The sequence below is a fragment of the Nipponia nippon genome, unplaced genomic scaffold (genome assembly GCF_047370975.1).
Source record: "Nipponia nippon isolate SJK-2023a ecotype South Korea unplaced genomic scaffold, ASM4737097v1 scaffold_1, whole genome shotgun sequence".
NCBI classification, from domain to species: Eukaryota; Metazoa; Chordata; class Aves; order Pelecaniformes; family Threskiornithidae; genus Nipponia; species Nipponia nippon.
This window is the reverse complement of record NW_028262290.1, coordinates 104,349,831-104,375,353: the sequence shown is the minus strand read 5'-3', so window position 1 is coordinate 104,375,353 and position 25,523 is coordinate 104,349,831. Positions and strand designations below refer to the sequence as shown.

General features: G+C 36.4%; 1 protein-coding gene across 3 annotated transcripts in view; it reads right to left on the bottom strand.

Moving 5' to 3' along the window:
- Positions 1 to 25,523, bottom strand: part of SLC9A3 (solute carrier family 9 member A3) — a 59,693-nt gene that overhangs the window by 19,160 nt on the left and 15,010 nt on the right. For all 3 annotated transcript variants that reach the window (XM_087765909.1, XM_087765901.1, XM_009475379.2), the window contains exons 2-8: positions 13,815 to 14,117; positions 7,970 to 8,130; positions 5,808 to 5,886; positions 4,805 to 4,982; positions 3,712 to 3,932; positions 1,529 to 1,731; positions 615 to 704 (exon numbers count right to left, since the gene is read on the bottom strand). In XM_087765909.1, the coding sequence (XP_087622035.1) occupies positions 615 to 704; positions 1,529 to 1,731; positions 3,712 to 3,932; positions 4,805 to 4,982; positions 5,808 to 5,886; positions 7,970 to 8,130; positions 13,815 to 14,117 (1,235 nt within the window). The remainder of the gene's footprint in view (positions 1 to 614; positions 705 to 1,528; positions 1,732 to 3,711; positions 3,933 to 4,804; positions 4,983 to 5,807; positions 5,887 to 7,969; positions 8,131 to 13,814; positions 14,118 to 25,523) is intronic.

Sequence of the window (25,523 nt, the reverse complement as noted above, 5' to 3'; positions counted from 1 at the left end):
AGCAGATTTTTTTTCCAGTTTACAGAAGTACTAACTACTACATGCTTTTCTTCAAAAGTCCGGAGCTTTCTAACCAGTTCTTTACAAATTCACTGACTATTCTTGAATTACAAGGGTCTCAGCAAGAAGGTACTTAAGCCTCCATTTTAACATTCAATTTTAAGACTCTTTTTATTGACTCATTTTAGCATCTCCATTTCTGCCCTATGAAGTATATCAGCCACTGTTAGTGTTGGTGATTAAATCAGTTGAAAAATTTGCCTAGTGTTTCTTTTTAGACGTTTCAAGAATCCATACTTCCTTCAGAGTAGAAGTAGGCACCATTCTTTTGATATCTAGGGAAAAATCCCATACTGAGTATATTAGATAAACCTTGAGGTTTGTAACTTTTGATTCAAACCAAGGCAGCTGCAAGTAGAATTTGGTCTTTTTCTGTACCTGGTTGTTAACATTTCACTCTGAACATTGGAGTGATCACTGCAGAATATACAGCATGCTAGATTTAGAACAACATGGGTGATACGGATTATTCTGGAATATAATATTAATTACTGCCTCAGGAGATATCTGACATGGGAGTGGAGATACCATAGTTTTGTTTAAAAATATCTTACTCTGCCATGAAGTTTCTCATTCAGTTTTGGCTCTCTGTGTTCGGTTTTCTTCACTTTCAGCCACTGTACCAAAGGCTTGATAGTCAGTCCCTAATGATTGAAACACAATAATAAATACTTAGGAATCATCTTGGACTTTACTCCAGCTGGTCACTGTTAATGAGAAGTAGAGCATTTTTGCCTGTTATATGGTGGTTCTTATAGTTCCTCAGCTGATCTCTGTCCCCTTTAGAAAATAAAATAATGCAGTACCCTCAGATCCTGTTACAAAGTTTTGAAAAAACACCAAAACCAGTGGAAAAATATATCTTCTATAATAAAAATATGGTATTGGAAGGGCTAAAGTATTTCCTATACCACTGAATGTGGTATTTTCTGCACATACCAGGAGTTTGTGATGACAATTAAACTTTCTATAATAAATTTGAGAAAAAATTCCAAGCTGGTATATACTGACATATCTCCATTTAAATTAAAGTTGTTTTTTTCATCCAGAAAGTGCTATTTTGTTTGGATGCTAAATACTTTCTTGTCCCACTGCTTACTGTTATATTTTGAAACAAGGACTTAGGCTCAGGTAGATCAGCTTAATGACTGTATTTGCCCATAAAAAGGTCTGTTCCCTATAGTTATTCGCATGAGGTGAAGGATGTTTAATCAGATACTAACTTGAGCACTATTAATACCAAGCAGCTAAGACTGAACATTTTTTAGCACAGAAGAAATTGTGTTTTGTCCCTTGTGGTGCCGTATGAAAACATAAAATGGGATCTTTGTTACTAAAATTACAAATTCAATTATGCTTGCAGTTCAGTGAAACAATATGCAACCTTCAGCTGAGAACTGCTTTAAGCATTCGGTACTTTGGGGGAACTCGTCTCCTTGCAAGAAGCATGCTTAAGAAGTTAAATTACCTGGAAAATAACAGTAAAAAACACAACAATGATGGTTGTGCTGACAAACAGGTTTTTCTCTTTCACTTTGTCCACCTCCAGAAGTACAACCAGAGCAAAAGCAACCGCTCCACGTAGTCCACCATATGACATCACCACCTGGTCTATTATCTCCAACTGGACCATTCTGTAGTGGTTAAGAATCCAAGTCTGCAAAACTACACCTATGAAAAGCAAATGCCAGCATGTTTAGAAATACCCTTATGAAATGTCAGTGTCCCAGCTGTGTGTAACAGAAATGGTATCACCAGCCTGCTTTCGTAACGAATTCTCTACACCATCTACTTCTCGCTCTGTATTGCTACACTGCCAAGGAGAGTAGGCCCACTTGGTACCTTCCCCTTTATGTTTAGCCAAAGGATATAGATGAAGCTTCTTCTGTGAGTCTGAAGCTCTTCTGAGAGTCCTGCCCTCTGACATAGCACTACAGGTGAAAATTCTGATATGTGCTGACCTTTGAAATTCGCAGTTGAGAAAGAATAGAATTTCTAGCATCATAGTCAGTGATATGCACGGGGTTTTTTAACAGAAAGAGAAATGTGTTGAAACAGTGTTGATTTAGGGAGTAAATGTACTCTTTACAAATCACTAAAAATTACATTTATGTCATTGTCTTGTGGAGGGTTGTGTAGTTAAGCTAACACTGTCTTCAGGCCTACAGGTGAGATGCTGCCTCCTGTAGGGGACCTAAAGCTCTAGAAATCACAACGTCTCCCAGAGCTCCCACCATACAGAAGGAAAACAGCTTCACCACTCCTGAGAGTGGCACAGCATGTGTGTCCCACTGCAGCAGGCCAGGACTGTTAACCAGTGCAAAAGAGATATTTCTCTTTTTAGAGAACTTTGAACTTGTGCTAAGGGAAGAGTGTCTTGTGTATATCACTGTAAGCAAGGCCTCTGGTGGAGGGGACCTTGAAAATTAATTCATGCCAGCAAGCTGACTCCTCCAAGGGTATGAGAGCTGCAATTACGTAAGGCCCAATATCATCAGATCTTTAGTAATTTATCAATGCCTAAGCTCACTTATTTTAATGGGTGCATATTGTTATTGCTCAATATTTACTATGTAATTATTGATCACACTTATTACAGGATTGTTAACCACTCATTCCAGGAATACAACAAATGACAAAGTCAGGAGACTGAAAACTTGTTTAAACGCCTCACACACATCAGCGGTTACTGAGAAGTGGCTAAATAAACAATGGTTACAGACTATTTAGAAAGGAGGACCTGGGGCTAGGCCCTTCATTCAGCCTGGGAATCTCTAGACAGAATAAGAATACAGAGTCTAGGAAAACTGCCAGCTAGAAAGAAGCATTACTTTTTATTTGAATTTAATTCAAGACAAACGGGCAAATAAGCCCATTTAATTTATTCCCAGATGTAAGTACATGCACCAAATCACTATGTGTGTTACTCTCTAGAATTACTTCATTCTATGCCTTTTTTGCAGTTTTAACCCCTTTGCTATTTCACAAAATAGTGATTAAATAGTAGAACTACATAGTTGGGCAAATCAGTATTTTGAAATATTTGCAAACCTATGTAAGCCCAGTAAATTGACAGTTCATAATCCCTACCTGCCACAGTCTTATTTACTCAGTTTTTCACCAGTCCCTGAGAATTATTAAGCCAGAGAACCTACGGTGTAATTATGTATGGTCTTACATCACTATGTGTCTCAAACCTGAAGTCAACCATAAAATTAGCTCAAGACAACCTCTTTATTACCAAATTGAAAGAACTGAAGGAAAGAGATGGCTGAAAGGACTCACATCTTTTGTTAGGCTGCAAGTTAAAGAACGAAGTCAATTTCACTGGGAGATTTTGCCAATACCATGTGCTAGGTCAATAAAGGTTAGCCACTGGGTGATTCATGTTAACCGCTGGGCTGGTCATATCCTCACATGTCATCAAAAGTGAAATCCTATTATATTTTCAGCATATGATGAAGCTTACTGTAGAGATCTACCTTCTTAATCCAAAACCAACCATAAATTCAACTAAAATGAATGGAATATGTTAAAAGGAACAAGTCTAGAACTCCAAATTCTTTTTTTTTTTCTTTTTTTTTTTAGCAAAAGAATATGTGATTGCATAAACAATGCAATGCAAGGACAGGAAGAAGACCATCCCCTTACCAATAACTCTATATACTGAGATGAAGACCAGAGTCAACAGAATAAAAGCTGTATTCCAAGTCCAGATGTCTGGATTTACAGCTGAAATTCCCAGGAACATGAAGATAATAGTTTCTGCTCCACTGGCCATCATTTTCATGGTATATCTTACAGTTGTAGAAGATTGTTCAGATATGTTAGCCTTGACATATTTCTGACAGCAGATGCCACAGAAAGTTATTCTAGAAAAAAAAAAAAAGAAGCAACTTTTCAGAAAATATTTATTGTAACATTTAATATTATTTCCATCTGTCTGTCACATAGTGATAAAAGCCCACCATTAATTCCTAAGAAAAATACACTCAGGAGCCATTGTGGAGTCTAATCTAGGCAAAAACCATATCTCAAACATTCATCCTCAGGTGACCCCAAGAGGTCTGAAGACAGCATTTCATTAGATCATAATAGACCTTAATTCTCTTCTGATTACCATACTGCTTTACATGTGAAATTTTAAATCTTGTTTACATTAGACATAATCTTAAACTAATGATCTGTTTGCAGTAAGATTTTCAGATTTTGAAACATCTACAAACATGACAAGCAAAATTGAGAAGAACGGTATGCCAGGAATCAATGGATACTAAAAGAAGAAAGCCCACAGAGGTACTCAAGCCAAAATAGGCAAGATTTAGGCAAACCTTAACAGGCCAGCCAAGACAGTAAGAGCAGCAAGTAATGGACATTCACATAATGCCTTAGAAAAATATTGGTTTAGTTACAAAGTATAGGGAAAGGTGTCAATACAAATGGACAACTGTTTGTTAGTTACTGAGGTATTATTAATCACAAAGAGGAAAGAGTCAAGGGTGTATTTTGCAAAGTTCTCATGTTGCACAGCGGATACTGGAAAACTTCATTCCTTTTCAAGGCTGAATGACAGTATATGCAAACTATGATCTACTGCAGTGTGAAGATAGTAATATTCAGCATAAGCTTCATGAGTGTCATATCCTATAGCTGTCCTATATAATTTAGGTCTTTCTTTTCAATGTTTTTAAAAAACATATTCCCTTCTCAGCCCCTTCACAGGCAGTAATAAAAAGAGACTTACGCAAGGATAGGTGAAAGAGAAAGCATCTCTGCTGTGAGGTAGGACAGGTAAGAAATGATAAACACAAATCCAGGCTCAATGATTCTCACGTGCTTGGTGAAACGGCTGACCAATGAGAGCAGGAATGCAAAGAAAATGCCAACCAGTGTCCCACCCAGGCTCACTACAAAGAATGACACTGAAAAACAAAACCAAACAGAGTTTAAATGGTAGAAATATAATGGTTTAAACTAATTCTCTTCTATTGTATGGTCAGCAAATCAGAGAAAATTTTGGAGGACACATCAAAAATTATTTCTAAAATGCAACAACATTAATTGCTTTTGAGCACTTGGTATGTGAATGCAGCATTCTGCAGAAAAAAAACAAAATTACTTTCTGTTGAGCCTCACCATTTTAGGCTTATTCAAAACCCACTACATTTCTTTGAACGATTTTTTTCCCACGTTCTGTAAACAAATGCTTTTGCAAAAGCATATTATAGAATATGCCAAAGTAACTGTTAAAACATTGATTTGTAAGATAATGTAGTATCATGTTGTGCTTGGAATGGGAAATAGTGACTAAATTTTTAGGTAAATAACATTTCCTGATAGTCACTGGCAAATGTTACTTGATGGCAATCGGTGATAAGGAGTGAGAATGCCCATATGCAATCTCAACTTTCCTGGAATGTAGAGAGAGCATATGCTGAAACTAAGGACATGTTATAAAATACAAAGGAAATATGTATAGTTGTCAAGTTTGGTGGTCTTAACAATTGAACTCCACATCTGTTGGATCTCCTCAGAAGAACACAAATCTGGTTAAGTTTCCCAAATATTCAGGAATATTCGCTTATTTATTTTCTTAAGGCATTTCTCTATGCCACAGGAGCGTGGGAAAATGAGTGACAAGGGAAAGGGCTGAAAAATAATGGTTACTGAAAGCATAATAGTAATATTTTCTTTAGAAGTCTGCATATGTACATCAGTGATGTGATCCAGATTTCAATTCTACGCACCTATGCCTTTGACACATTCAATCCCCGTCACATTCTCTGGACCAATTATAACGAAAGATTCAAACACTTCGTACAGCACCTGAAAAGCAAAGTAGACTAACTTAGTATTTGCTCCTGAATTAAGCCTATTAAAATAATCTCATTATGGGCCCCAACATTATGAATTCTGAAAATATATATGACTGAGGGAAAATCTGGTTGGAGGGACAAGATTTTGCAGATTTTTTAATTTTTCAAAAGGGAAAAAATGCCATGGAGCAAGAAGAAGCAAAAATTTAAAACAAAACAAAACAAAACTTTCAATTTTTTATTTCAATATGATTTCTATCTATAAGAAGCATTGTGACATCTAGATATGTTTTCTAAAGCACTTCTCACACTAAAATCCAGGTATTTCGTGGATTTATTTAATCGCCTGTATAAGATAGGTAAGATACTTAATAAGATAATAATAGCATCCTAATAATAAGATACTGGATTGAAATGGTTTGAACATATGTAAAGTAAGTTGAACATAAAAGAGAATAAACTATAGTAAGTGTACTAAAGCTTTTAAACTAATTGACTAACAGTGATAGTGCTGAAAGTAAAGAATTCATCTTGTCCATACTCCTGCCTAAGGAGGTTTGTATGAGCATCATTCTTGACGCATGCCTGTCTAATCTATTCTTAATTCCTCCAGTGATGGAGGAGAACTTCACTATGGATTTCTCAGCTTTCCTTGTGGCAGCTAAGCTTGTTAATTATTATCATATTTACCCAGTCATGGCATACAGGTTACTTTGTTCTGTAACAGTAGTCTTTTACATATTTACATTTAAAGAATGCTACATCATCCACTTCTGTCCTCCAGTCTTTCCTTTTTCAAGGTAAGAACTCCAGATGTTTCAAACTTTCTCATAGGCTGTGCTTTCTGACTCTTGATCATGCTTATTCTTCTCTTCTGGATTTTCTTCAACAAACAATCAAACTTTCCTTTATTTATAGTGAGTGTTTGTATTCATTTCACAGTAACAAAACCTCCTTTCCTTCTGAAAGCCAGTGATGTTGATACTTGAGCTCATCAAGGGTTTATTTTAATATTTGTTTCTGGTAATATCCCAAAAGTACTAATGAGTGATATCTAAAGGCAATTAGGTTTCTCTGGAGGCCCTAAATGGCATTTTCAAACTCATGTGAACAGTTAGGCTGCTGCCAGTGACCTTGCAGTGCCTTGCTGCTTTGGTTGCAAAAAATTGAGTCACTGAGCCTGGTGGACATATCTTATCCTCCCTTGGAGATATGCAGGAGCAGGAATAGGAGATGATCCAAGAAGTGATTTGAAGCTCTATAGCAATTCAGTTGCATAGCATCTTTCTGCCATAGGACTTCCGGGTTCCTGCCCACTAGCACTGTACTACAAAACTATTGACTATTTTATTCTGAGAAAAATTTTGTGTGAAAAGAAAAGGTGTCTCAATCAAAATAAAAATATCAGTAGAAATTTGGGGTTACTTTAAGTCTGTTAAAGTCTATTAAGTTTTCCTTTTCTTTCTAAATGGGAAAAAAAAAAAAAGAAATTAACATGTTACCAAAAAAACACAAACTAAACCAGAAACTTTCTAAAATGTCCCATAATTCTTCCCAACTTGGCTCTTTGTTTTACATGTTTGATAAACATCTGATTGAAGTGAAAAAGAGGGAACAGGCATAAGCACTTTGGCAAGTATTCTGTGTCTCACTGTCTATATGTCTGAGGTATGCATATAAATTATGGGCATAACGGAAATATGCATAAAAGGGTATGTGCATTAAAAAACAACAGCAAAGAAAGCCTTAAAATCTCTGGAATGAATTTCAGTAAGTCATGAAAGCCCTACTTGAACAGCAAAGGCAAATAAAACATACACACCTGAAACTTCATTTTAAATGGTTTTTATGCTCATCGAACCCAGGACTGTATATTTTTATGTGACTGATGGGCTCCAAATAGCTTTCATGCTCAAACATTTAATCTTTGCAATACAGTGTTTGTAAGCAAGACAGAGAATACCATGAGCTATGCTACACTAGCCCATGAGTAGATACACACAGATGATAACAGTATTTCATTTAAGGGGAAAGTACACTTCAGAAGAAACCCTCTAGAGTTTGGGTGACTTTGGGATATATAATTTACTTACCACAGTTACAGCATCATTCAGAAGCGATTCTCCAAAAACAATGATGAATAGAACTTCGTTGACATGGACTTCTTCAAACACTGCCAGAACAGCTACAGGATCCACAGCAGCAATTAAGCTGCCAAACAAGAGGAAGTCCAGCAGTCCAATATTCAGGTGGCCTTCAAAAATGAAGCAAACAAAGTATAAGCAGAGTCAGCTCTGTATTATCTATAGCAATGACAGACTGTGATATTACAGATAATGCAAAATCCTTGAAAATAGAGATCCTAAAGCATCAACTGGAAAGCATAGCACAGAAACTGCTTAAGAAGTTCTGCATTGTGTCACCTTGTATCCTACAAGGTTTGTTGGATACAGCATTGGCCCATTGTCCTGGTTTCAGCCAGGATAGAGTTAATTTTCTTCTTAGCAGCTGGTATATTGTTGTGTTTTGGATTTAGGATGAGAATAATGTTGATAACGCACTCATGTTTTCATTCTTGCTGAGTAGAGTTTACACTAGTCAAGGACTTTTCAGCTTCCCATGCTCTGCCAGGTGCATAAGAAGCTGGGAGGGAGCACAGCCAGGACAGCTGACCCAGACTGGCCAAAGGGCTATTCCATACCATATGACGTCATGCTCAGTATACAATCTGGGGGAAGAAGAAGGAAGGGGGGGATGTTGGGAGTGATGGCGTTTGTCTTCCCAAGGAACCGTTACGCGTGATGGATCCCTGCTTTCTTGAGGATGGCTGAACACCTGCCTGCCCATGGGAAGTAGTGAATGAATTCCTTGCTTTGCTTTGCTTGCATGCGCGGCTTTTGCTTTCCCTATTAAACTGTTCTTATCTCAACCCACGAGTTTTCTCCCTTTTACCCTTTTGATTCTCTCCCCCATCCCACTGGGGGTGAGTGAGCAAGCAGCTGTGTGGTGCTTAGTTGCCAGCTGGGGTTAAACCACGACACCCATGTGGATCAAAGTTCATTCTGGGATCAGTACAGTCCTGTTCTTATGGGAAGGCACTTGAGATAAGTGTTTCCAGATATAAACTGGCTTTGGTTTTGTGTGTGGTATGATTTATCTAACTTGAGTAAATTATCTCAGGATAACTGGGAATTGACAAGATGCTAAGAGGAATATACCAGTACTCCTGAAGTAAACGTTCCAAAATACTTCATGCCACAGGCCAAATTTGAGTCTTGGTTGCTAAGAACTACTACAGTGTGACTTAACTGCACTCAGTGCAGTTAAACACCACTTGTGGCCTCCTTATTCAAGTAGACATTCATTGATAGGTGCAGTTAAGTCACTTGTTACCAAATTACGATTCATGAGGCCACTGTTAAATTGTCTGCAAGTGGATCATAAAAATAAATGAAGGACTAAAAATGTACCTCAACGTGTTTGCGTTGCCCCTTAGGAATTTTGGCAATGATTTCAAAAGTTTTGGAACTACAAAACTCTGGTGACAAAGTAACCCAGTATTTTTTTTTTTTTAATCTTCTTTTAGTTATTAAGGTTGTTTTGTTCAGTTATGCAAACAGACTGAGACAAGCATCACCATCATTTTAAAAGTAACAGAAAAGGGAGAGCCACTAAGATCGCTTTGCTCAGCTTCCTAAATATCCTGCAAAATTTACCCTCTTCATGCAATCAAGAGTGCTATCCCAGTCATTTTTTCTGGGGAACAGATTTTTGAAAGGGTAGAGGAGAGGAAAATTACCTTTGTGTTCATTAATGGATGGAGGAGGAAGCAAGGTTCATTAAGAAGTGATGAGGCCCAAAATTTATAAGGAAGAGCAAAGAAGAGGTATGTTAAGAGTTCATTCATTAGAACACAGTGCAGAGGCCCATGTCCAAAATTAATAGACGGTTGTATCAGGCATAATTTCTACAGGTGAGGGAGAAATCCATCTGATTAAATTGTTTGGAAGCATGAGTCAGACAATGACAGTCAGTAGCCATAGCCAAACGATCAGTATTACCTGTAAGGTACTTCTAGAACAACATGGCCCCTCCTCTAGCAAGAACTCTTGGGAGATAATTTTTCAAATCCAGAATGTTTAGTGCTTGGAAGGTAATTGAAACAGAAACTAAATTCCAAATATTTTTGATACAAAATGACATGGGCATATTTACTCAAGAGAAGGACACTTACATGGGCAGTCAGAGACAGGAGTAGACAACACCCTGTTGTACATAACAACGGTCAGTAATCTGGGGGAGCTGCTGAAGTACATATTCTCTTAGCTGCTGTCTGCCAATCAGAGCATCTACAATGTTTTCCATACAGTTTATAGGGACCTTGGTAAGGCCCTGAAAACAGAAATTCATAGTTTTCACAGACATATAACTACTTTATATTTTCAAAAAGAGAACTAGTCTTGTTCACTCTTGGACATATTGGACTGTGAATGAGGACTGAATCTATCCATTTTAGTGTGAGAGAGGGGTTGAAGCAGTGAACTGATGTCTGTGCCAAAAATTCTGAGAACAGCCTTGAACCTAATCTAAGTAATGGTTCCATTAAATGTTGTACTTCTCTGCCATGCTTAAGGAAGGAACAAGCCCAATGACAATAACTATCAGATATCAAGGTACAATAGAACGTAAGCTTTTAAAATAAATTGGCTCACTGAGATTGCTTATCTTTTTTATATGTTACCAATTATAATCATTGGTACATTCTTTGAAGACTTGCAAAGCTAGTGAGCAAATATTTAGGGAAAGGTTAGGAAACATCTGTAATTCCTACAAAGCAGTGTCAGGATGCATGGGATTTCTAAATCAGACTTTTATTTAGACTAATAATGCAAGTTATTTCCAAGTGATACATGACCATTGCTTCTTCCAGCTCACCCGAGTCTGGAGCGACTAGCTACCAGCAGTGACACCTGAGCAAGGTAAATTCGCTGGGCCCAGTTTAAGACTTCTACACATACTCAGCATGTTGTCACTATAACCCAGATTGTACAGGAAAAACTTTTCTAAGCATTAGGCACAACCACAATTATTCCTCAGAGAAGTGCTGCATGTGGTAGTCCTCCAGCAGATGGTGAACAGTTAGGTGCAATCAGCCAGGAAGGTTTAGGATTAGATACTTCTTCCTATTCTGTGAAAGCAGACTAGCATGGCTGTTAGTTAATAGTTAAGGTGCTGATCTTTTAATTTCATTTCTAAAGAAGGATTTCTTTTTTTATTACCACCTTCTCTCTTTTTCTTCTGCAAATTATAATATCTATAAGGATATTGAATGCAAAGAAAGAGCAGCTTTTATGTTTATTTATGTAGGAAATCTATGTAATCCAATTTGGATTATGCACTCCCATATTGATGGACAGTACTACAGGCCCATTCAATGGTAAAGTTGCAAGTAATCTGGTTTTAGTTCATCTTAGTCTGTAGTGGATATACATTCCTACATTTTAATGATATTACTTGTAGCATTATTCACTCCAATTGTAGAAAAAGAGGGGCAGAAACAAAAATATACCATAGAACTTCAACCAGAGGCTGCCATGAACTCTTCTAGAAATGGAGTAACTCAGCATTCTCCTGTCTTCAGCAAGTAAGTAACAACAGCAAGGCTTTTCACAAAGGGTGGTGCTCGGATCTTGCTGGCATCTTGGAGTTCAACACAATGTATTTAGTGGATTAGTAAGTATGTGTCATGTAGATATTTTGAAGTCCTACTTAGCTTTGCTGGAGAATGACATAGTATGAATCAGGGACAGGCTTCTCTGGCCTTTTCCTTAGCTGAAATTAGAACTCTAGTAGGTTATAATATGTCTTAGTGGTAAAGGCAGGTCCCCACAGTATACCAATTAATGCTAATTCTAAACATTTAAATTTGCCAGGCATGTCAGTTTATTGTTTGCTTTTGTTAACATTCCTATTTTTAGCTTGTAGAACTTTAGCTGTGACCTGTGGTAGGGGCTGATTCGCCTGTTTAACTGTAAGCTCAGCATTCTAGTATATACTGCCACTGAAAGATTTGCATAATGATGAAGCAGAACATGTAGCCATCAAATCCAGCTTTTACAGTTAGTTGAGAATTGTTTACAGATTAAGAGGAGAGCAAGAGATAAATGGATTTTTCACTTAAAATAAATTTTTTTGGGAAAACATTTGGCTTTTCCATTTCACATGTCATAAAGAGGTCAATGCTTTTCCTTTAATTATTTTTATCAACAAATTTTTTAAAGTAATTATTCATTATATTTCCCAGAACAGGATGTTAATAAAATATTTTTGGTCATATTTTTTAAATTGTTCCAAGCAGCTTGGATATTTAAAGAAAGAAATCCTTATCCAATCTGTAGCAATAGCAATACCCCTTTGCCATCTTTTTTGTTCTTGAAAACCTGTATTTAACTATAAACGTGAAATTGTGGATGCAATATATTGTGCCTACAGGCTGAAAGCACATAAAACATCTTACCTACCTATAAAAGTCAATAGTGTCTGCATCTGACCTGTCACCTTTGTATCTTCTAAAGAAAAATTGTTACTTATAAAATGTGAGTTATAGTAAGGTAAATATCTAAAAAGTAAGCTAAATATATCATAGATATCTATGTTACAAACATCTGCAGTTGATGAGTCTTAAATAAACAAGTCTGTTTTCTAGTTCTTCCAGACTGGGATTTTCAAATAAGGAAAACACAGCTTTCCCTTAAAATGGATGGAACAGATATCCCAATCTTATTATGCTCAGTTTCAAAGAACTCAGCCCCAAATTCTGCTACTTCCCTGTGCTGGACAATGGGAGTAGTTTTTGAGGCTGGAAAACTCTACTGTGTTATCTTCTGTAATAAACAGCTAATAGTTTAATTCTTCATCACAAAAATGTTCTCTGACATTTGAGGCACTCTTTTTATCTGGAATGAAAAGGAAGTCTGCAGTGAATTGCTCTGAGTCAATTTCGCACCGTGGTTAGAGAACAGCCCCATGACTAGCTGTTGAGCCTTTCATACAACACAGTCTTGGAGCCACTCACTCAGTCCAGTATCTCAGCACTGGTTGCCAAGAACAGATGGGCAGAGTGGACAGGCACAGCAGCACACTATATCTGTACTGCTCTCAGCAGCACTCAGATGTGCCCTGTAAGTACTTTCTAGAACTCACGAACCTAAGAGAATTTTGTCATAGAAGGGTTCTTGAGCTTCTTCAGTACAGACTCTAAAAAAGCATAGATAGGATGCCTATTTCAAAACACATGCAATCCACATACAAATGTGAATTATTGTTCTTCAGGTGGCAGTACACAGCTTATATGCATGCCACACCTTCTGAGGAGATTAAAAATTGCTGTTCTGTGCCTCTTCTAGCAGCCCCATGCCCTCATATTGTAGTATAATTAAGACAGACAGTCTTACATGTGTTACTTGGCTCTGTAAGTCTTCAGTTACAATTTCCAGCCTCAGAAGAAAAAACAGAGATGTGTCATGCATACATACCCACTCAGCAAACATTGCTTACTTAATAGTAAAGCTGACTGAAGGAAGACAGTTCCATTTCACAATAACTTTGAAGGTTTGTATCACAGCAGAAAGAAACAAGCCCTTCAGAGTATATTTTTGTCCCAATGTCCATTAGCAGGATGAAACCTGAGCTTTATCCTGAGAGGGTATGCACACATTTAGAGCAGGGAAATATGAGAGACATAGGTTCAAGTCCCTTTTGTACTTGCTTCAGAGAAGATTACTCAGATCATTCTTAAATTTGGTAAAAATATTACAAATTGCTCCCATTAAAATTGGATTTTTCTGCTGAAAACAGTTGTTCAGTTGTAAAGTATCACCCTTCTAACAGTTGGCATACAGTAGCATTCACAATTGTGCCTTCACAGATCAAACTTACCCATTATTCCTGTTCGATAGACACCATAGAGAGATAGACCGGTTGTGGCAGCATTCCAGACTGTCCCAATGACAGCATACAAAAGGATGGAACCAAGATTTCCAAAGAACAATCTATTTGGCATAAAATATCCAGCATCCAAAACAATGGGGGGCAGCAGATAGAAGAAAAATACAGTCGGTGTAAGGGTGAAGGAGGCAATGTGATCTGCTGCCCATACAATGCCACCAAGGAAGATACCAAGAACAATTAGCAGAGCACTCTCTGGAACCACACGAGTGACTTTGTGGGACAAGTGGAAAACTGCAAGAAAAGAGAAAAACAGTTTGTCAGAATTGGAATGGAGAAACAATTTGAGCAACAACTGACAATTTTGACACACAAACTTCCTGCCTTCATAGTTACAAGACCCAAAAGCATGCATGGAATGCATGGGATACACAGTGTCAGAACCCAGCCACTTATAAAGTAAAATAAAAAGGTTTATTTTCATATTTTATCCAGCATATTTCAACTTATATGAAACCAATATTTCATGGCATTTATTTACTTTATTGGATTATCTTCTCCATACAAGATCTGTTTAGGGAAAGATGGTGTTCTGTGCAAAGCAGTAAGTGCAAGACTGAAAATAAATGGTAGAAGTGCTGGAAATGTATGACTTTACGGTTTATTTCTGTATCTAAAAACACACATCTGATCTCCCAATATTTGTCTGTAAAAATGATCAGTGTACTAGCAGCTTTATTGGAGGATGGGAGAAGAATGCTGAAAGAACTAGCTTCAAGACAACTGTTTTTAAATTTATGAAGAATATTATATGACAATGTAGCCTGCAGCAGGAGCAGAATGGAGCTGATATTATGAGAGATTCATTTTGGGCCTTTTCCTCAAAATCTCCCTAGTAGGGATTTCAGCTAATTCAGAGGATTTCTGGATGAATGGGGGCTTTAGTGGTGCCTTCTTCATATATAGATATATTCCTGGGAAATGGTTCTGCAACAGGCTACTTTCTTTTGTATAAACAGTATCATAAAATCTGTATCTTTCAGTAGTATGTCAAATCTATTAATAAAGATGAAAAGTATATGGTATCTATTATAGAAAAACACGTAATGGTATGGTGTGGTAAGACTATTAAACTAGCCAATAATTATTGGGAGAGGAATAATAATTAGAGGGAGGGAAAATTACAGATCGCCATGAAAAAGGAGGAGGTGACAAAGGTGTTTTTGTTAATAAGGAAGTACAGGTGTGCTAATTGACTTTCTTGGGATTTCTGTGAGCTTTTCCTTCAGTTTATCTGAAATATTGATTTGTCCCAGACAGTCTGAACCCTGGCACTTTGTGATACTGACCCAATAGATGGGATTTTACTTATATAGCTTTGTGTTGAAAATGTGAGTTTCACTTTAGGATGAAAATTCCACTAAAAGCCATCGAGTTTATCCTAGTTTGAGCATCAGCCTAGAACCATGTTGAAGCTTTTATAATGCTAATACAAGTTAGCTCAAAAGTAGTTTGGACAAGAAGCCATCATTAAGAATTCCAGTCTTTTAAAGTATAGTGGAAGAATCTTTCCCATGACTATGCAGAGATCTTAGACCAGGTTACTTTACTGAAAGACCATTATTTTTCCTCCCAGCCAAGTATTTGTCCTAGTCAAACATTTACTAGTTACCTTTTAGAGTGTTTTAAGGGCCCCATTCCCAAACTGCCTGTCTTCACCTTGTCTGCGTCTACACAGGCAATGTTAGAAGCATCACCCATCGTTATAGTAGCCCCATAATAAGATGGCTCCTACTAGTTGTGTAACCTCTATGGCCTCATCAGAATAGAAAACATGAAAGGAAAAATGGCAACAGCCTGCCTATACCAACAATGAGCATGAATGTCGATGTTCCTAAGTGTTTGTAGACAAGACTTGAAAACTAAGCCATGTTAGAACATAACTTCAGAGTGGGATTAATGCAACAGCAATCACACATGACAGCAAACTGCATTCAGTGAAGCTGGCTAAACCATGTCAGTTTTCTATATCATGTGTCATGTAATCAATAGCTGAATAACACTTCACAGAAACAAACACTGTTTTTTTCCCAGTTAGTTTCCTCTCTTTATAATAAAATCCCTTGGGCTTGCATAAAAAAAAAAAAAAAAAAAAAAAAAAGAAAAACAAACTACCTACTCTTCCATGTGTATAAATTGTAGCATTTAACTTCTCAAAAGTCTTTCCTACTGGTCATTCTTGATTCCTTGAATTTCCAGTCAGTGAATTATCAACTAATTTATCACCTCACAGAGTAGGGATTATCTCCTTATCCCAGAAAATGAATGTTGCTGAGCTAGTCTTACTAACCCAACTCTGTTTTTCCTAGTCTTTGTGTTTGCAGATAAGCCATGACTACAAGAAGTTAAAGTTAAAAATTTAAAATAAACCTGTGAAGACTTTTCAGAACTAGACATTTGGAAAAAAACCAATGTCCAGGTAAAAATTAATTTTCTGTAGAATTCTCACCTTTACAACCAAAACCAGTTTCTCCCAGTGAGTGCTGGGAAGCCAACCTGATTTTGGTTTAACACTGTGTCCTCCTAGAAGTTGCATGTTCCCAGTGAATCAGCTCCATCATATCTGTCTGTGTTCCCTTTAACTCCAATCAACTGATTATCTGTACCAGATTTTAATGCTATCAGCAATAAATTCTTCTACTCTGTTAGTTTAGGAATGCAGGCTGTGGACAAGAAAGTTATTGCATGAAATAGGGCTCTAGAGAAGTCTCTTCTCTTTTTTGCATTTGGCCCAAGCAAAATCTGAACACTAGACCATATTTGTTTTAAGGTAACTGCCTAGCTAACTCTGCAGGCAGATAGTATCCAATATGATTAGCAGAATCCTGTTGTCTATAAACATAGGAATATGTAAAAGGAAAATACCACAACTGATGAAATTCAACGAAATAGCTTTAGATTAAGATGTAGTTGGAACTTAGATCAATGTTTGAATTCATATTTGCACTTGCAGTGATTGTTTTTTCTTTTTCTGGCAATGTGCATAAAATATATTCAATCAAGATTGTGCATTATGAGTAGCTATTACATTTATAGAAATTGGTAGAGATTAATTCCAAATTCACTCCTTAATGTTTCATTAACAATTCATTGTCTTGAAGTTATGTCCCTAATATGTTCTGAGTGTGTTACAAACTGAGATAATGATAGTACATTCATTTAATAAAGTTTGCCTTTACTTGCTTAGGAGAGATCCAGAAATAGTCCCACAAAATGAATTCTGTCCCCATGACAAAGTAGAAGAATTGGAAGCTTTAATTACATCTAAATGTCTAGCATGACTAGGTATTTTACCTGACTAATACAATCCAGCAATAATGGACAAGGAGTTTAGTTTGATTCTGTTGTGAAAGTAATTACAAATATCAGGAAGGATAGCATGCAGTGCTGCTTAGATAAATTACACTGTGAGGGACCCAGAGATGAAATTAAGTCTATTTTCGCTGCTGTTAATGATGAAAAGTACATGAATATATTGTAATGAGCAGAGGGAAAGAGCAAAGACAGAAAAATTGTAGCCAGTCCATGGCATAAAAGAAATAACAGTGCACAAGGCAAACTTGTGATCTATAAATTTTACCATTTATAATTTAGAATTCATCTACATAAGTCTAGGCACAGTATTAGTGAAAAAGTTGAACATATGCCTTGCATCCAGTACATGCTAAACCCGGCTTGAAAGTGGGTTGGACTGGCTAGTGGGTAAACTGTGTTTAAATTCAAGCTGAGCATCGCTGAATTAGAAGCTTTCTACAAAGCTAAGAAACAATTACATAGTATAAATTTCCTGTGAAATTTTTTTCTGACACTTCCTTTGAGATCCAAGAAAAGGGTCTGTGACGTTCAATGTATCTGATGAGAAAGACAAAACAAATTAGCAATCTATGGTTTGATGGCTGAAACCGGCTTTAAGAAGTAAATTATTTTTTACCACCTTTTAAAAACACAGTAATTTAGATTAAATCCTTCAGTGGAATTTACAGCATACAGTGAACTATCTGTTGCTTTCTAAGGCCACCTGAGACTCAGCAGAATAACCTTTTTCTCATTCACTAAACAAAATGAAGACAGAAAGGACTGGTTAAGAATAGCAAGAATAATAAATAAAAGAATAATAAAGAAGAGATAATGTACAATTCATGCTCAAGTCACTTAGTATTTGTAAACACAAAAAAAAAGTTTTCTGAAGTAGGGTTTTCCCATATTTCTTTCCAAATTTTCTCTAACAGCACCTGGTTTTAATGAATACTGATTTTTGCTTATCAAGCGAAACATTTCAGTGACTTAGTTCTACAATTTTGTTCTTTGTTTCCAGCTGGAATTAAAAATTCAAGATAGATTTGTCACCTTTTGAAAATACAGCGCTACAAAAATAAAAATCTGAAACTACCTGTTTAATGTGCTGCTAAATTTCAGGATTTATATGGCCATTTCAACACTATCTATCTCAAGTGACTAATGATATTTCCATTAACTTTGTTAGTGTAAAATCAAGGCCCTGAAAACACTGAAATAATTTTTTCAAGTAATATCACTGTCCCAGTCAATCACAAAACCTACTGCATGTGCACAGTATGCAACTAGTCATCAAGAAAAATCACGAATTCACTTAAAATAATGCTAGCAATTCTCTGCTGAAGTTTGTTTTCCATGTATCTTTGGATAAAATTCAAGGAATCACAAAATAATTTAGATTACTAAAAGATTTTCAACCTCTTTTTTTCAGGCTTATCATTTCCATAGTTTCCATGAAAGCATAGATAGGAATTTGCAAACATTTCTCAGTTCCTCATACTAGTGCTAGTGACTGGTGTGGGGTCTACCATATGCATTTTTGCTAGTGGGTCAAATATGCACTGATAGTATGCTATTAGTCTATTTTTCAGTTTTGACTTTTTATTTTCACTTATAAAGATGAAGTTATATTAAATCAAGCCATGAGTGCTTCTCATTTGAGATCGAAGACTTGATCCTCTGTAACTAGTACGAACCCTTGCCATTGAGCAAAGTGAGAGCAAAATGCTGTAAGCTTTTCTTCGTGATTCTTCACATTTACTTTAGAGAGATGCAAATAATAGTATCTCCAAGGCAGTACATAATCAGGTTCCTGTAATGGCACAACATAGAAGCTACTTAAAAGAAGGCATGAATAAATTCCACAAAAGAATATTCTACCCAAAGGGTAATCTTTTTTCAAACATCTTCCAGCATTTGGACTCTGACTGGCAAGCATGAAATTTTCATTTCTTATCTACTTGTTCATGTTCTCCTTAGCATTATAGAGGTGGAATTCTATTTAAAAACTTTTAGTTCTACCCTTTCTGCAGTTTTTTTCAGTAGTGTCTTCTGCAGACACATGTTATTGCTAAAAAAAAAAAAATCATAAATCTGAAATATATTCCAATGGCACACATGGAAAAATCTGCTTTACCTTGCCTGTACAAAAGCTCAAGGTATAATCAAATACCAGTTTGTGAACTGAATTGATCAAGTGTAGCTGGGCAGTAATGCAGTCCAAAAGCCTCTGGAAAGTCCCAATCCATTCCTGTTATGTTGGTCTACCTGACTAGGGAATGGCTGCACTGTCTGATATGGAGCATACATTTTCAAGAAGGGACCGTTTTGCTTCCACCATCCTTAAAAGGCATGCATCCCTGGCCATTCTCTTGCTCCATATCTCCATGCATTAGTTGCAATCAGTTAGTGGATCACAGCTCAAACTAACCAGCTGCATCTGTCATACCAAGAAAGAAGCAGCAGTGCTGTAGAAATGCATGATATGGCCTACGCAAGCCCCTGGGCAGAGATTGCAGCATTTATGGTATAGAACTGCGTGTAGGTCCTGGGACAGAAAGAACTGTGTATTTTCTATCCTTTTTTTCATCTGCAAACTCCTTTAAAAGATTGTTTTAGATTCTTAGTGTTTGGCAATTTTTTCTCGTTAAGATGTATGTGTAGGAGATCCAGATACCTGACCTCCCCAACATCTAAAAAGAAGCTGAGCAATCACTGTTTTAAAATTACTTCTAACTCTTGGTTTACTAACAGTCTCATATAATCCCTGATCTTTTTTGGGTGCCTATAGTGTTCCCTGTGGTCCTCTCATGATACTGAGAGCATTGTATGTCAGTTTCATTCTGCACATCACCTAGTCCAGACTAATAGTGAATGTTTCTTAAACAATGGACAGTACAAACTCCTTAGGAAACTTCACTGTTGCAATTCTTTAGAAAATTACTTAACAATAATGACCATTAGTGTTTCTCTTTTTTATTTTATCTTTTTTTTTTTTCTTTTTTTTAAGGAAGGGTAGCTGTCTTCCACTCTTCAGTCACCTTGTCTTCTGTTTGATGGGCAACTTTCTTCATATTTCTACAGCTTTAATCTCAAATTTCTCCTGAGGTTTTGCTACTTGTCCTTAAGTATTTGGTGTTAATTGCTATCCATTTCATATATTTGTTCAAGAGCATACTCTTCTGATAAGTCTACTTTCTACTTACTCCACTCTTCTACTAAGAGAAGATTTTTGATCCTCTTTCCTGTGTAATGAAGTTTCCCGTATTTATATTTCTCTTATCTTTTGTTATGGCTCCCTTTACTTCTCAACAGTCCTGCCCACCTACTAGCTCTCTAATAAACTTCCTATACTTGCTATACTTGATTTCTTTATACTCATATGTCTTTCATTTTCTGCTCTATCCTTGTAACTCTTATTATTTTCACATGACGTGCCAGTTTTGCAACTCTGTGCATTGACCTCAGTTGTACTGGATCTCTTTTTTTAAGATCTCCTTCATGACTTGACTACATATGTTTTCTACCCTTGCCACATTACCAAACACAGCATGTCTTGCCTGCATAGCCGTAGGCATACCTTCCAACTAATTACAGTTGCTTATGTAGCCTACACAGAGGATCTAGGAATTTTAATTATGACCATAAGAACTAGAAGAGCTATTTGGCTGTGTAGCCAGGCCCTCCATTATCACACCACCACATTTAATGATCCTCATTTCAGATTATTTTTGCTCCAGCTAAGCCTATGTGAAGACACACCAGCAGCCCTCATCAAATAGTCTGATTTCTAGCCTGAACTTGTTCACAGCTATTTTATATCTATTTTCCTTTGTGGCAGTGATGTCAATTTCCTTAAATAGTTCTTTTTCCCCTAATGTTAAATCCTTCATTTCATATTATATAAGCACAGAGAGAAACATTCTCTTTTTGTTGCTTGTCTTTGATTTGTTATACTAAACCACTTATTTTCAGTCTTTGCTTCAGCTCTCTCTCTATTTCAATCTGAGTTCACCTTTGTGGACTCAGAGTCATCAGAAATATGGACTGCATTCTACATGAGTCACAGCAGAAACAGGTCCAAGAGCATTAATAATTTCCTATCACAATCTATAGTTCAGCTACATCCTGGATTCATTATCACATTGGTGACTCTCAGTCATCCTGTATTTACTTCATACAGATGTGTACCTCTCTTCTTCTCATTCACGACCTCATGTAGAAATTCTTGTCATTGGTCCCTGAGTGAAACTGCCCTTGGTATTACTGTATTTCATCCCTTCCCCTAGTCCTCAAGATTATATGGTTTTTCTAGTACAATAGCCAGATCTACATGAATATGGATAATGCCTAGGGAAATATGTCATCAGAAACCTTGAGTAGGATACCTCAGTCTTTGTGCAGTGATAGTCTGAAAAAAAAAAACCCAACACAACAAACCCCTGCATAAGACCAGTCCAAAAACTAAACTCTAGTGACTTCCACAAATAACCTTCTTACAATTTCATACTTTAACTTGTCTTTTCCTTACCCACCCAGTAACTGTTCTACCCTCTGTCTTATTAACAGATGAATTTAGGCCTAAATCAAGGAAAAAAAAAATCTTCCATTGTGTTCTGAGAGTGGTTTAATTGAAGCAAGGATTCAAAGCGTTAGGGAACTGCTTTTCTAGTCTGTCCAGGAAGTGTTTGAGCAGACTCGATGTGGCTGAAGCTGATCATTATTACTTGTATTTACCTTTCTAATCTTTATCAACAAAGTATGCTCAGGTTTTTTTTCCCTGGTCAGGAGACTGATAGCATATTTTATAGTCCTTTAGATTCTGCTCTGTGAACTTTGCAACAATGGTATTCTGCAAGTCTTATGAATTGATTTTGCCATTTTGAATTGTTTATATACAAGTGGTACAAAACCCTTAAAGAAAAAGCTTTTATTATTTTTTTCTAAAAAATATTACTTAGACAAATCTTAAATGATTTTATTAATCAGTACTTTATGTTTTCACCAAATCTAGCAAAAATTGAAAGATTTCTTGAAAAAAAACCTTCAGAGATATTTTATATCTGAAGAAACTCATAGATATAATTTACGTGTATTGTGTAGCAAGCAGTAAAAGCCATTTTTGGTACTTGGGTACTGTCTTAAAATATACTACATAAACATGACTATTACTACTATTCATACTTAATCTTGGACATATTTTTCCTAAGCAAGGCACAAAGTCCTTCATATTTTACTTGTTTAGATGAACTGGTTTGAGTTTGGTTTTATCCAGCTCAAGAAAGCTTTCTTTATTCGTCACATATGTAATGATCACCATTTACAAAGTGTACAGCATTGTAATGAGCTCATTAAACAGGAGATTTTAGGTCGCTGTTCTTTGTAGGTGAACAATTAACAAAATATGTTAGCAATTAAAAATGCAACCAACATACAGGTCGAGGTTCCCAGTTGATAGGTCATAACATAACAAGATAGCCCCAAGTCAAATTCAAAGAAGTGTGTGAGTAAGCAACTATTACCTCTATAAGCACTTAGAACACAATGAAGTTTAAACAATCAGGTACAGTTTATGATAATTATGCCAAATAGTTCTTTTTTGAAGGAGCAGTCCCACTGCAGTGCAAGTGTGGTAGCATTTGGCCCTTATGGAACTGAATGGCGCTGAAAGAAAAATGGGAACAGTCAAAAATAATATTTCAAAATGAGAGCAAAGTACACATTAGAAACACCTTGAAGTATAGTAGAGGATATAAAACAGGACAGCAAAAGTATCATCAAACTGCTTCATTTCCTATGCAAAGGTATTAGACTTAAGTTTGGAAGACAGTCATCTTGCTCAAGTTAATATTCCTCACAGACTGAACTCAGTTAAGGGTTACTATGAATTTTCTGTGTTTACAATGCTGTCAGTACATGATATTCCATACTGAATACAAATATAAAGAAGCACAGCTGAAGGGTATTACATACTGGAGCTACTCTGTATACAAAAGAATAAAAACAGTATGTTTCTGTCATAACCTCTTCCCATTACATGTTAAAGGGTCAGCAATAACTGTAAGTAGAATTAGCAGTCATTTTCTGATCACTAAGGTAGTTTTGACTAAAATGATCACCTGAGGTCTAAAAATCCAGCTGATTTTACAGTATAAATTAAAAAAGCATTTTGGGGAATGAGAACAAGGTAGAATATACTTTCTGCTAATCGTATACATTGCAACTCCTCCAGCTTTAAAATTATCTTCAAAAATTCACTGAAATTTATTGACAGATAGTGAAAGCAATTTTTTATTTTTAAAATACCAAACTATTTTCCAGTAACATGGGGAGAACTGAGATACATAAAGAAATGCCAAGAAATGCTGAGTTAACTCATTTCACACTATAAATTTTAGAATTTTTTTTCCTTTTGACCTTCACTTTAATATGATAAATGAATTAAAACAAGGTCTCCCTTTGGGAATGTTTTGGCTTTTGCTCATACAGATAAAGAACTGCGAAAAAATGGATTACTACTTATACACGGAAACAGTTGTTCTGGTGTCATGATAAATTGCGTAAAGAATTATCAAAACCTGAACACAACACAGAACCAGTTCTTCTCCTTGGTTCAGGTCCACTGTATAAAGAAGAAAAAGAAGATGATGAAGAAATAATTTAATAAATCCCAACAGCAGGTTGAAATTCTGAAAATTTCCTTATACTATAGGGACTTCCTCTTCTTCCCCAGTACTGCTTCTTGCAGGGCACAGTAACAAATGCTGCCTGTTAAGAAGGGCATGAGGGACATAATTAAAGCCTAAGGGCTAGGGGGAATAGCTATGAAGGCTGCTCCAAGTCATGGGGTAGGAAAGCACTTTTTTCCAAGCCTTGGTAGACTGCCTTACTTCCTACATTCCACCCTGGCAAGATTTTAATTAGTATAACTGGAATAGCATGGGATTACAGTGGAAGTATTCCTGATTACAGCAGTAAATTAAATAAGCATCAGGGTTTTCAAATTTAGCAGTGATGCCCAAAGATTTAAAAAAAAAAAAAAAAAAATCACAAATGTCAAGTAGGTCTTGCTTAAAACTGAGAACAAACTTAATTTGAGAGAAATTAAGAAAACATACCTGGCTAGTTTCCACTGAAAGTGAATACTACTGTGCACCCTGCAAGACCTCAACATTTTGCCAGAGTCTTATGTTGGAGGAAAGGCTCCAGCAGCTTGATAAGAGAAGAGTTTCATAATGGATTATGACTCTTTTTGTAATTTCAGAAACTCAAGTATGTTGTTTACATGTGCTAGGAATTTGGTAATCTCAGATTTTCTAGATGAGATTATTTTTAACTAACAAGTTAGAAACACTTTTAAGAGAAACACTCCCTATTGCCATAAGGTGTCCAGAATGACAACAGATAGAGTCTTTTTTTAAGATTTTTACGGGGCTGTGGAAGCTCCTCAGTGAAGGAGTTGGGATTCTAAAGCTTTATCAGGAAATGAAGAAGCAAGTAGAAACTTTTTTCTATAAGAATGCTGGTGAAATCACTTGTCATTCACCTGTTTCTCCATATACAGTTCCCTTTATGGAGTTTTACTTAATGACAGAATAGCTCTTTTAGCATCAGTAGTGCTAGTCAGAAAGAAGATGGTAAGAAATTGAGCAAGGTGATATGTGGGAAAGGATTCTCATGTTACAATACTTGCAAACTACTCTGCCTATTTGTTCTGCAGAAGGTTAAGAAAGCACCATTTTCACCAACCAAGCCTGGGACTTTCTGGCTTAGGCAATAGAGAGCAGAAGACATTACATGCTTCCTTACTGAATACACTCATTCCTGTCCATAAAGGAAGTAATTTTGCTCAGAAATCCAGGTACAGAGGTTTTTTTTCCACAGATTTAAGAAGAGCAAAGTGGAGCTTAATTTATATCACTCTAATTTTTTTCTTGCAAATGGCTCTGAGATACTGCTATCATTCATAGAACCATAGAATCATTAAGGTTGGAAAGGACCTCCAAAATCATTGAGTCCAACCTGTTCACCTAATTGCCTGGTCCACCTCTAAACCATGTTCCTAAAAGGCACTTTCAAGGTGCTTTAACATGGCTTTTGATTTTTGTCCTTACAGCTTTTCTGATTAATACGTTATCTTTCATACCTTCATTATCTCATTTGAGAGGTGAAGTACACAATGATAACAGCAGGAAGAACAGTAGTTTAAGTAGTGTCCTTATACTGCAAAATGTAGTGCATGGAAAATAGGTTTGATGTTTTGAAATGGGGTAGGAAGGTGATGATGAGACAGCTGTTTTTTCAATTATGCATTTGTGTTTTGTAGTGCATACACATGGAAAATGA